We start from the raw sequence: 12,500 nt of genomic DNA, 5'->3' as shown, positions 1-12,500 counted from the left end.
CACATCCTCTAACTGTGTGTGTGTGTTACTGTGTGTGTGTGTTACTGTGTGTGTGTGTGTGTTACTGTGTGTGTGTGTTACTGTGTGTGTGTGTTACTGTGTGTGTGTGTGTGTGTGTTACTGTGTGTTACTGTGTGTGTGTGTTACTGTGTGTGTGTGTTACTGTGTGTGTGTGTTACTGTGTGTGTGTGTGTGTTACTGTGTGTGTGTGTGTGTTACTGTGTGTGTGTGTGTTACTGTGTGTGTGTGTGTTACTGTGTGTGTGTGTGTGTGTTACTGTGTGTTACTGTGTGTGTGTTACTGTGTGTGTGTGTTACTGTGTGTGTGTGTTACTGTGTGTGTGTGTTACTGTGTGTGTGTGTTACTGTGTGTGTGTTACTGTGTGTGTGTTACTGTGTGTGTGTGTTACTGTGTGTGTGTGTTACTGTGTGTGTGTGTGTTACTGTGTGTTACTGTGTGTGTTACTGTGTGTGTGTGTTACTGTGTGTGTGTGTTACTGTGTGTGTGTGTGTGTTACTGTGTGTGTGTGTTACTGTGTGTGTTACTGTGTGTGTGTGTGTTACTGTGTGTGTGTGTTACTGTGTGTGTGTGTGTTACTGTGTGTTACTGTGTGTGTTACTGTGTGTGTGTGTGTTACTGTGTGTGTGTGTTACTGTGTGTGTGTGTGTGTTACTGTGTGTGTGTTACTGTGTGTGTTACTGTGTGTGTGTGTGACTGTGTGTGTGTGTGTTACTGTGTGTGTGTGTGTGTTACTGTGTGTGTGTGTGTGTGTTACTGTGTGTGTGTGTTACTGTGTGTGTGTGTTACTGTGTGTGTGTTACCTGATGCTGCAGTCTTTAGACTGCACGTCGGCGATGCAGATGCCTTTATCACACTGTTTTCCCACCAGACTGTGAGCATGCAGGTGAGGGAAGGCGGTGAGGGCCGTGACCAGCTGGACCACCACCCGAGCGTGGCTCTGGTAATTACAGATCTGAAACACACACAGGACAACAATGAGACATGAGCCCCACAACATGATGTCCTCCACCGCTACACACACACACACACTCCATCATGTCTGCAGTCAGAGTGTGTGTGTGTTATCTCTGCTGTCATTAAGCAGCCTATCAGAGGCCGGTGGCTGTGGTTAAAGCAGTTTACAGGGTGAATACATTTTGATAGCCTGCATGTCACAGGAGAGTGACTGTGGTTTCAGAGATGAGTCAGAGCTTCAGGAGGTTTTTGGGTCCTGCAGTGGTTCAGAGAAACTCTCTCACCCACACCAAACATTAGAGCTGACATTTTCAGCTCAAACTGGAGCACACGGCATGTTTGCATCTCACCAGAGGTTTTTTCCCCTCGTTATTTTAATGACACCGTTTTCCAGGTCGCCCACTAGCAGAAGACCCTGAGGCCTCACTGGCCTATGACTCCATATCCTCAGAACAGCTGAGGTTCTGTCCTGGATTTAATTTATTTATGTTTCACAGCTGAGCTTTAAATTGATCAGAAAGAACTACGAAGACATGGAGCGTGCCACCACACACAGGTCACGTTATCTCCATGATGTCTCCCCATCTAACCGCTCTGTTGGGACGCTGCCACTTTACATAAAGGAAATCAGATCAGGAAACACTCGGCTCCTGTTTCAGCCGTGTGAAGAAATCGTGCTGCTGCAGCTATTTGCCTGCACGACAGTGAAGCTGCCGCAGTAAATAAACACGAGCCCACTTCCTCTTCCCAGTGCTGACGCCACTAAAACACAGTTCCTAGAAACACAGCGCGCTCGCCGCTCAGCAGCTTCCTGATTCAAAGGTGCAATGCATCTGCGGTGTTCAGCAGTTCCAGCAGGTTTAGACAGACACCTGGGGTGTGAGTGTGTGAGAGAGAGAGAGTGTGTGTGAGAGAGTGTGTGTGAGAGTGTGTGCACGCCGAGGGCATGTCACAGTACTGTCAGGTGTTTCTGCTTTATCCATTTTAAAATAGAAACGTGAAACGGCAGCAGGTAAATCCACTGCAGCCGTGTCATGTCACAAAAATGTCATCATGCACCTATCCTATCTCTAATCACAGCTCTGCATGCAAAAACACAGCCTCTGATTGGACAGGAGACGGTCAACATGGCTGCCCCAGAGGAGGAGGGTTAGACTCTAAAGCTGCAGACAGCAGCTGTGTCTCTCTGATGACATCACAGCAAAAGAAGCAGCAGCACCTTTTCACCCCCAAGAGAGGACCAGAGCACTTCCAAAATGCAGCAGTCGTGGTTGCTAAGCAACAACACCATCATACTAGACAACTGGAGACAAAGACAGAAAATCTGTGTCCATTTTGTGGGGGTTTAATTTAAGGGGGGTGTGAAAGTCAAGCCAACAGCTTTTATAGAGGACGGTCCGGTCACCTAGCAACCTGGAGCGGACACAGCTCATGTTCTGACAAAATGCAAAAGTGATCAAACATCAGGCAGAAAGGATGAGAGCAGAGAACCGGTCTGTGGTCAGCACCTGCAGAACCTGCAGAACCTCTCCTTTAAAGGGGCCGTCTTGATCATCGCCTCTGCTCCATTTGACCAACAGCAGCTGGAGCTGATCCAGTCTGTGTGGATCCTAACTGGACGGGCCGATTTCACAGCAGAGTGACTGACTTGGAGTCACACTGTGTTGAGCGGTGTATAAAAACGATCCAGCTGTCCCCCGTGTCTGACGAGTCCTGGGACATGTTGGGCAGATGATCCACCTGCCGCATGCTTTGTTACCGGGGCAGGGGAGGATGCATTTAAAGGAACGTTAGCATTCAGTCGCCCCGCCTAGAAACAGCTCAGATTATTCACACAGGAAGTCCTCAGACAGGCAGCTCTGACACTGAACCGCTGCTTCAAACCCACTGAACACGTATCTGATGGTTGATTAGTCCTCATTCATTCAGCTTCATGTCAGTAAATCAGACAAATGAAAGGTTCTTTAGTGAGAACAGAGCGCCGTGTGTGATCTGCCTGTTGTGTTTTGCTCCACTGTTACAGGCGGTTTTTTCCATTACAGATGAAGCCGTGCAGCAGCGGTGTGTGAGCTGGTGTGTGTGTGAGCTGGTGTGTGTGTGCAGTGCAGTGGGTGTTGACACACGTACTACACCTCTGGACAACCAGCTTTCATCTTAACACCTCTCCTGCTCATGACGCAACTTCACTTCCTTGTAATTATGTGTGGGTGTCAGGGAGAGGAAATTCCCACCAGACATGAAACACAGCAGAGGTGTGTGTGTGTGTCTGTGTGTGTGTCTGTGTGTGTGTGTGTGTCTGTGTGTCTGTGTGTGTGTGTCTGTGTGCGTGTGTCTTGTTGGACAGGTCCAGGCCAGCAGGAGATTTTTCTAGAAGCTTCTTTAACCCAAAAACTGCTCACTGAGGCAGAAACCTCGTTACAGCCCTCTACAATCAGATGTTTGCTGTTCTCTCGATCCTGACTGGAAGTGTCGGGTTAGAGTTTAGATGAGGGTGTCCTGGATCAGTCCTGACTGAGTCCAGTCCCACTCCGATAAGACTGTCTGCACACTGAAGATCTTCGGAGGTGTGACACGTCAGAGAACACACTGTGCAAGTGCTGTTGCCATAGTTACAGCAGCTGGTAGCTTCGTGGTTGTGTGTGACATGTGACAAGCAGCAGCATCCACTGAGGCTCCTCCCCTCACACAGACCACCGCCCTCTGGGCCTGAACGAGGTCAGGTCACACATGTGGCAATCTGAAGCTGTGTTTACCGAGAGCTGCTCCGCCCTCTGAAGGTCTGTGCCCTGAAATAACCCACATCCCCGAAGGCCAGCCTTTAAAGGCCATGAATGATCAATACAAGAGATGACGTATCAATCAAAGTATCATGATTCACTATCATCATCCTCCCACTGGTCCTGCCAGAGCTGAGGGGCTTTCCCACGCTGCAGCCTTAACATGCACCATCAAGACACACTGAGAGGGAGAGTTCCTGCCGTGTTCCTCTCCACCAGAACAATCATTGTGAGGCTCTGAAGAGTCTCACATCTGTCACACAAACGTGTGTCAGACTTATTAAACACATCCACAGTAAGAATAATTCATGTGACAGCTCCCACTACCATAAAACTCAACATATACACAATATTATTTCTTGAAATGACTGAAAACAATCCAGCTCCAGAGCAGCAGCGGCTCCTTTCAGACTGAACGTCTTATTTTTATCAGGCAGTGAAACAAAGACAGCAGCAGGAATCTGGGGATTTCCCATCTTTTCTGGCTCGGTCGGAACATGTGGGAACTAAACATCAACATGACAGGAAATCTAAGCTCCTGTACATCTGTGACAGTCTCATTCAGAGTGTGGAGGCGGAGCAGCAACACCAGAGCTCCTGAAGGCAGCGACCGTCACACCCCCCCCCCAGCCGAAAAACCCACAGCCAGACAAAGCCCGTGTGCTCAGATCCACCAAGCTCACAGGCGGACGGAGGGACCGCCGACAGAACACGACTCCTGACACTCTGTGTGATGAGGATGTGTCTGCCTCAGCTTTCTCAGCATGTTGGACATCAAACCAGCACCCAGTCAGATCCAAATGATTTGTGGTGGAACCCTCTGAAGCCCGTCAACACAACAGAAAGCATCGATCTGCCCAAACGAGAGCTTCAAGTAGGCCAGCAGTCACATGACAAACATCCAGAGCATCAGTCCGATCTGCAGCTGATGTCTGAGTCACGGTGTTATTCTGCACACAGACACACACACGTGAGTCCAGCCTGTAGCCATGAATGTGTTGTTTCCACAGAGGGACAAAGTGATCGGAGGTGAAGACCACCAGCTGCTCTGTGCTCAGCGTCTCCGACACACCAGCAAACATAAAGAAACACAACCGTGACGTAAACAGACGCTGAAAACTAAAAGTTAAATGAGTCCCATCTGGTCAGGTCAGCGTCCCTCTGAGCAGCAGAGTGTTATTTCCTCTTGCCGTGTGATCACAGCTCTCTCTCTGTGAGCCATCGATCACTTCCTGGACATTATTTTTACACACTTGAATGCTGCCACACGGCTTTGTGTTAACCTGTGGCCTGACAGCTCAGCCTGTTCACAGACACTGACGCACACTGATGTGTGTGACAGACGGCAGCGACACACAGGAAGTGCTACCTTGACGGTGGGGTAGGTCTTCCTGTTCTTCTCACTGGAGGCTCCGGGCAGACCGCCATGAGACGGACCTTCACAGCCGTACCTGAACCGGAAGCCCCGCTGGGAAACACACACACACACACACACAACAATACAACCTGTCAACATTAATATAAGACATCATATGACAATGCCGTCTAATTACACAGGATATATTCTGGTTCTGAACCCAGGTCTGTGGTCTGGGTCTAACACCTTAAAGGACCGGTGAGTCCTACCTGTTTGGGCTGCTCCAGGATCTGCAGGAATGGTCCGTCCACTGAAACCACACAGACACACAGACTGAGTATTACCCTGACACACACATTCCACAGACACACAAAAACACAAAGAAGCTGAGGAGACCGACAACAACCCCCGAGACCGACAACTACACACAGACACACAACAAGCACAAAAACATGCAGCACTGCAAACAGATGCAGGATAAACAGTCACACATTGTCTGAGCCAGAACCACGAGGCCGATCAGACACAGTGTGATACTGATCGCTCTGATTGATCGGCTGGATGCAGACCCGTGTCTGATCGTCTTTTGTTGAATGACTTTGAGCTGACCTAAAGACGTTTGTGTCTGTGTGTGTAACTTCAGTCAGATGTCCATCTCTGTCATCACTGAGGAAGACAGACAGAGTTCCTCAAACAGGAAGTAAACAAACCGAGAGCGTCTGCTGGTTCCTTTAATCAGACCGGCCTGCTTTGTGCACAGAAACCTAAACTGTAGAGCACAGCCGAGGTAAACCCTGGTCTGTGTGTGTCTGTGTGTGTGTGTGTGTGTGTGTGTGTGTGTGTGTGTGTGTGTGTGTGTGTGTGATCCTCTGCAGCAGCTTCCTCCTTCCTCATCACCACAGGAACTCTGCAGGGCGACAGTCTGCTGTCATCACACTCCTCTTCGTCAGGCTGAGGTAAACTGCTGGTAACACTAACACAGGGACAGGTGTGTGTGTCTGTGTGTGTGTGTGTCTGTGTCTGTGTGTGTGTGGCCAGCAGCTGTAGCACTTTGACATCTGTCTGAACGCCAAAGAAGGCCACACAATAAGATGCAACAAAGGGCCTCTCACTGGAATCCACGGAGCCCTGAACAACACTGACGTGTAGGGCCGGGCCGTCCCTGCTGCCGATGTGACCTCTGACCTCTCTCTCTGGAGGAAGTGAAGCTGGTGAATCACATCCAAATGTAAAGAGAGGCTCGTTCCCCTCGTCTTACACAGACCTCCGTTTCATTTACAGCTTTAGACAAAAAGAGAAGTGAGAGCAGAGAGACGCCGTCCCACAGTCACCACAGAGGACACGTCACGAAACTCCTCTTTCACTTTACCTTCACATATCGGTTCGTTTTTCCAAAATAGAAAACCGCGTTTCAGGGTTTCTGTGAGCAGCAACATCTGCGAGCTAAAGATGGTCTGAAATATTCCTTCACTCAGTTTGATGCTATCAGCTTCTGTCTGCAACAAAGTGCTCATTCATACCATGACGGCCTGAACAACACCCCCATTGTCTGACACAACGCTCCGACTCAAAGTCCAGGCGCTGGTTTTTTCCCCAAAGCTTAAAACCACACCACACAGAAACCTTTCATCTCATTGATTACTGTTTGTTTCAGGCAAAAAGGTGCAGTGAGCCGATGGCAAAGACTCTGAATGAGAAGAGCTGGAGATCTGCTGAGGAATCAGCCGTTTCTAATCAGACCACAGCCACCGCTTCAACCGACTTCAAACCGCAAACCATTCGATTAACAGTGTAACACGCCGTCAGCATGTAAATAACCTGGAGCCATGTTTACACACGGCTGTCACCAGCAGCAGGAAAACCAGGAGCTCCACACGTTACAGAGATGTAACTGTGTTTACATCAGTCACTGTCTGCATACTCGTCATGTGACTGCTGGTCACACGCAGCTTCCTGGTTCTGTCGGAGTGCAGACTTCTTTCAGTGTAATGCTTTATGATTTATGGAGGATTTTTAACTCATGATGCATTCAAAGACCATCAGAAACCGACCTCTCTGTTCTGTTCTGACACAGACTGAAAATTCAAACCTGAACCCGTTCTGTGTGTAATTATTACCGTGTGGCTGCTTTCACACATTAAACCTGAAACAGTTTCAGCTTTGTAAAGTACATGCTCTGCTCTGAATCCCATCAGTGAGACGCCTGACACTCTGTGGCTGATCACACCTGTGACACCTGGGGGGGGCTAATAACATCTATCAGTGTGGAGGAACAGGTTTGAAGCTGCTCTTGTTGATTTAAGGTGATACAGGTGTGACAGGTTCATGTTTTTTTTTAGCAACATGTCATCTCAACAACATCAACATGGCTGCTCTCAGAGGAGACGGCTGCAGGAGGCTCACCTGTCCGCAGAGACGCTGTGGGAGGCATCGCAGTGAATTGTGAAAACTCCCATGCTGGATCGATCATCAGGTGGTCCAAAATCTGTGAGGGGAGCAGACATGGTGCGAGCAACCGGCTCAGGTTAGAAAGACACACACACACACAACCCCCTGTGTGTCCCCTGGTTCTGTTTCAGAGGCAAACAGGTGAGCTTCAGGTAGCACACCTGACCAGCAGCCAGACCAGCAGCCAGACCAGCAGCCAGACCAGCAGCCAGACCAGCAGCCAGACCAGGGCTGCTCGCTCCGTTCACATCACAGAACGTGTTGTTGAACAGATCAGGTCAAAGTTCTGGTTCAGGATCAGATCCTGAAGTGACCCGGGTCTGATCAGGTCTGTGGTCTGAGCCTCACAGATCAGTGGACACACAGGAAGCTGCTGTTCTAATCAGATTGAATGAAATGTGGGACGGGCTGCTGCTTACCTGGTAGTGGTCGTCTCCAGCCATGGTGTCTGCAAAGGTCAAACACACACGTCAACACACAGTGAGACGCACACACACGTCTGATGACCTCATGACCACCATGAAACAAACATGCTTTCCAAAAAGAGCCACCTATCACCAGTTAATGATAAACCACAGGATGACAGTTGGATAAATGATCAGTTAACTGACAGTAACGTACACAACCTCACTCTGAATTACTACAAAGAAGAAGAACCAGCAGGACCGGTCACTGATCATAATCCTTTGACCCATTAATATCCCAAGTTAATCTGCAGCAGTGATGATCAATCATCAGTCAATCATGAACACTTTCCTCTTCTACCTTCTTAAATGTGACAGCTGGCTGCACTCTGACAGTAATTCATAATAACACACAACACATGTGAATAATCAATGACATGATCAGATATAGTTTTAACCCTCTGACCCATTAACCGCCAGATAAATCGATTGTAACGGTGATCGGCTGCAGGCCTTTGTATCATCACGTCATCAATAATGTTTATTTCTTTGACACTTGCTGCCGCTCAGTGCAGCGCGCTCCGGTTGCTCGTGAACGCGCCTGTGTGAACTCTGTTAGCTCCCTGGCTAACAGTAATTAGCAGCGCGGGGCTGTGGTTGCGGTTTGTGTCGTAACGTGACCGTTCATACACGCACCGCTGTCGTGAGCCTGCGCTCGGTGAGCGGCGACTGCGGTGACGGCGGGGACTCACGTTAAACGGGGTCCCGTCGTCGGTGCTAACCGCTACCTGTGCTAGCTGCCCAGGAGCTAGCCTCCGTAGGTTCCGTATGCGGAGAGCGTAACGCGGAACTCCGTTAAGAAGCCCGCCGCTTCAGTCGTCCTTCAGGATCCACCTCTGCACCCTCCGCTGCGGCACACAGAGGTCCGGTCAATACACCCGGCTCCGGGCAGCCGTCACCTCGGCTAACATGACGCTAACAGACGGCGCACAGTAACGGAAAGCGGCAGCTCCGTCCGCGCTCGGTCCGTCCACCGGCGCTGCCCTCCGCCTGGAGGAGCGGGGCCGGAGGAGCGGGGCCAGAGCCGCGTCAAATGCGGCTAAAAGAAGAACTTCCGGTGTGGAACGTGAACGCCGAATTCACCAGCAAACATCACAAACGCACAACACGTGGTTGGACGCGGCGTAAAGTGTCCCCGAGCTGGCGGACAGGAGAGAGACGGAAGAGTGGACACTTTCAGGACGGGGTCCGGCGTGACGCGCTCAGATTCACCTGGCTGATGAGGAAGTGAGCAGCACAACAAAGAGCAGAGCGGGGCTCACCTTTGAACAATGGATACACACACACACACACACACAGACACACACAGTCCGGCTGCTTCAGTCCACACACACAGCTGGGCCTCACCTGTTCGCGCGCTCAGGTGAAAAGTGTCTTTCTCCGCTGAACTATGAGTGACAGTCCATCATCTCCCCATGTGGGTCCATTTCCAGCCTCACTTTATCTGCGCAGCGTCATGACGCGCTGCGTCATCACGGCCTGTAGCAACCAAAAGATAATCTAATCCGAGCGGATTACGGTGGTTTTTAATCCGCGCGGACAGCGGCAGAGGCCAGCAGGTGACACCGAGCCCGTCTCCGTTAAGTGAAGTTACCGATTTCCTTCCCCACTGGAAATTCCCTGTGACGCACAGAGAGGCGGAGAAACGAAGAGCTCTCACTCTGAGCGCAAAAACACAACCCGTCAAACACTCTGAGCTTACATGACAGGAAGCGAAGCAGAAGAGACACAGGAACCCAAAGCACTGCGTGTCTGTGACGACAGATCCCAGATTATTACTATTAATAATAAGATAAGCGCATGTAAGAAGAAACAAATATAAAGAAAATGGATCAATAGAAATGAACACAAGGTGAATGAATGCCTGATTAATTAACAGAATAAAGTGACGTCAGCACTGAACTGTTATTGCACATTATGATCTGGAACGGTAAAGATGACAGTTTATACACATAAGAGCTGTAAAAGGTAAAGTTATTGCACTGCATGACCAACTTTTATATTATATTAAATATATTATATTATTTATTAGTTATTATTTTTATTGTTATTATTATTTGTATTTATTATATTTATTTTATTATTATTTATTATTATTGTTATTATTCTAGTCCAGACACACAGAACTGTAAGTTACAGCTTTTTAGAAAATCTCTGTCACAAGTGACAGAACTCCTTTATTTATTATTTATTTATCCTTTATTCATAATATCACAGTTCAACAGGACTATGATGAGAAAAGTCCTCACCGAGCAGGAACATGCGGGTGTTTCCGATAAGTACAGGTGTGGTCAGTATATCACCGAGAATCCTGCACAGTGTGATCACAAGAAAAATACTCTGACATAAGTTCTCATTATGAAGGAAACCCCACATCAGAGTATGACCAATGACAAACACTGACAAGTTCAAGTAGCTACTGCGAAATCACGCAAGCCTCACTCAGGCCGAACTAGCTGTAACCCTAACCCTAGCTGGCTGTAGTTCACCTGCTGCCCCCTGCTGGTGCAGCACATGAATTGTGTGCACTGCCTCCGTCTGTGCGGCTCAGCTGCAGCAGGTTCTCCTCGGAGGCCCCTGCCGGGCTCCTGGGGATGTTTCATCTCTGTTTGGACCCACAACACTGCCATGCTGTGTGTCTGGGCACGCTGAGAACACCTGGACACATCAGAGTCTGGGTTCAGACTGACGTTTGCAGCTCTGACGGAACACGCCTTCTGGATTCTGGACTGCTGGGTGGACATGTCTGTCCACAGGATGGAGGACCAGAGGTAGTTCCCACAGAAAACAGGGACACACACACGTCTTTAGTCCTCAGAGATGTTTATTATGACTAAACACACATTTAAACATATATATTTATGTGTTACATGTTTAGCTTTAGTCACCTGAACGCCACGTCTAAGAGCCTCTGATACACAATTAGTGCAATTTACAGTTCAAACTAAAAAAATATTCATCTATTCAATAAAACTTTATTTAAAAACAGAAGCAAAAATAAAGTGAGGAGGCACGTCAGCAGGACACACACACACACACACTGAGGGCTCAGTCACAGAGCTCAGCCTGAAAACATCGACATGGAGAGTCGGAGGCACGGCGGGCGCCGAGAAGCAGCAACATTCAGCGAAACACTGCAGTGTGACTGACAGGCAGGACACTGATCACAGGACGGCAGGAGGCCCCCGGGGGCCCCTCTTCTAACACAGACGCCGGACTCAGTGAAAATAAATGGAACGTGCTCCAGGTTCTTACAGATCTAACGGACGGCAGAGGTCTGTGTCAGCTGACTGACCATAACCTCTGACTGCACGTTGTGTCAGAGATGAGAGGGGCAGTGTCCTCCGTCTCTGAGGGGACACAGTCTGATCTCTGGACATGAGCCGCAGCCTCTTTTGTGCTTTTTGTCCTTTCAGAACCAAACAGCTGTTTGTTTTTATTAAACAGCTGTTCAACAAAAACAAACGCTCCTCCTTCATTTCCAGCCTGCAGAGGCCTCGCGCCTGGAGACACTCTGAACTGTAGCTGAGGACACTTTTGGACATGAGGGGTCCGTCTTCTCTCCAGCCAATAAGGACACCCAGACTGAATATTGGCCGCAGTCTGTGAGCTGCATCATGTTTTATCAGTGTGGCCACTGATGTCCCGAAAAATGACTGGGTTTGTAAATATTTGGACTTTTTGGAAACATTTGTTGCCTTTATGGCCTCTGGGTCACAGACAGACTGCAGCACAGACAGACTGCAGCACAGACAGACTGCAGCACAGACAGACTGCGGCTCACAGACTGCAGCACAGACAGACTGCAGCACAGACAGACTGCAGCACAGACAGACTGCAGCACAGACTGACTGCAGCACAGACAGACTGCAGCACAGACAGACTGCAGCACAGACTGACTGCAGCACAGACAGCAGACAGACTGCAGCACAGACTGACTGCAGCACAGACTGACTGCAGCACAGACAGCAGACAGACTGCAGCACAGACTGACTGCAGCACAGACAGAATGCAGCACAGACAGACTGCAGCACAGACCGACTGCAGCTCACAGACTGCAGCACAGACTGACTGCAGCACAGACAGACTGCAGCACACAGACAGACTGCGGCTCACAGACAGACTGCAGCACACAGACTGCAGCACAGACAGACTGCAGCACACAGACTGTAGCACAGACAGACTGCAGCACAGACAGACTGCAGCTCACAGACAGACTGCAGCACAGACAGACTGCAGCTCACAGACTGCAGCTCACAGACAGACTGCAGCTCACAGACTGTAGCACAGACAGACTGCAGCTCACAGACAGACTGCAGCACAGACAGACTGCAGCACAGACAGACTGCAGCTCACAGACTGCAGCACAGACAGACTGCAGCTCACAGACAGACTGCGGCACAGACAGACTGCAGCTCACAGACAGACTGCAGCTCACAGACAGACTGCGGCTCACAGACAGACTGCAGTGAAACAGTT

At 49.4% G+C, this 12,500-nt stretch overlaps 1 protein-coding gene and 1 long non-coding RNA gene across 3 annotated transcripts in view; both read right to left on the bottom strand.

Moving 5' to 3' along the window:
• nfkb1 (nuclear factor of kappa light polypeptide gene enhancer in B-cells 1) overlaps positions 1-9,734 on the bottom strand; it is a 15,644-nt gene extending 5,910 nt beyond the window's left edge. The window contains exons 1-6 of one of the 2 annotated variants that reach the window (XM_028416882.1): positions 9,369-9,734; positions 7,977-8,005; positions 7,513-7,594; positions 5,379-5,419; positions 5,122-5,220; positions 822-973 (exon numbers count right to left, since the gene is read on the bottom strand). In XM_028416882.1, the coding sequence (XP_028272683.1) occupies positions 822-973; positions 5,122-5,220; positions 5,379-5,419; positions 7,513-7,594; positions 7,977-8,000 (398 nt within the window). In that variant the 5' untranslated portion in view covers positions 8,001-8,005; positions 9,369-9,734. Of the gene's footprint in view, positions 1-821; positions 974-5,121; positions 5,221-5,378; positions 5,420-7,512; positions 7,595-7,976; positions 8,006-8,713; positions 9,189-9,368 lie in introns of those variants that run through there. The other variant, XM_028416883.1, reaches the window with a different exon arrangement.
• Positions 9,735-12,444: 2,710 nt separating this feature from the next.
• LOC114442402 (uncharacterized) overlaps positions 12,445-12,500 on the bottom strand; it is a 24,139-nt gene continuing 24,083 nt past the window's right edge. Inside the window, exon 3 of the long non-coding RNA XR_003671343.1 lies at positions 12,445-12,500. This exon is cut by the window's right edge and continues 440 nt beyond it. This is a non-coding gene — a long non-coding RNA (uncharacterized LOC114442402).

Source organism: Parambassis ranga, chromosome 10 (genome assembly GCF_900634625.1).
Source record: "Parambassis ranga chromosome 10, fParRan2.1, whole genome shotgun sequence".
NCBI lineage: Eukaryota > Metazoa > Chordata > Actinopteri > Ambassidae > Parambassis > Parambassis ranga.
This window is presented reverse-complemented; position numbering and strand designations above follow the sequence as displayed.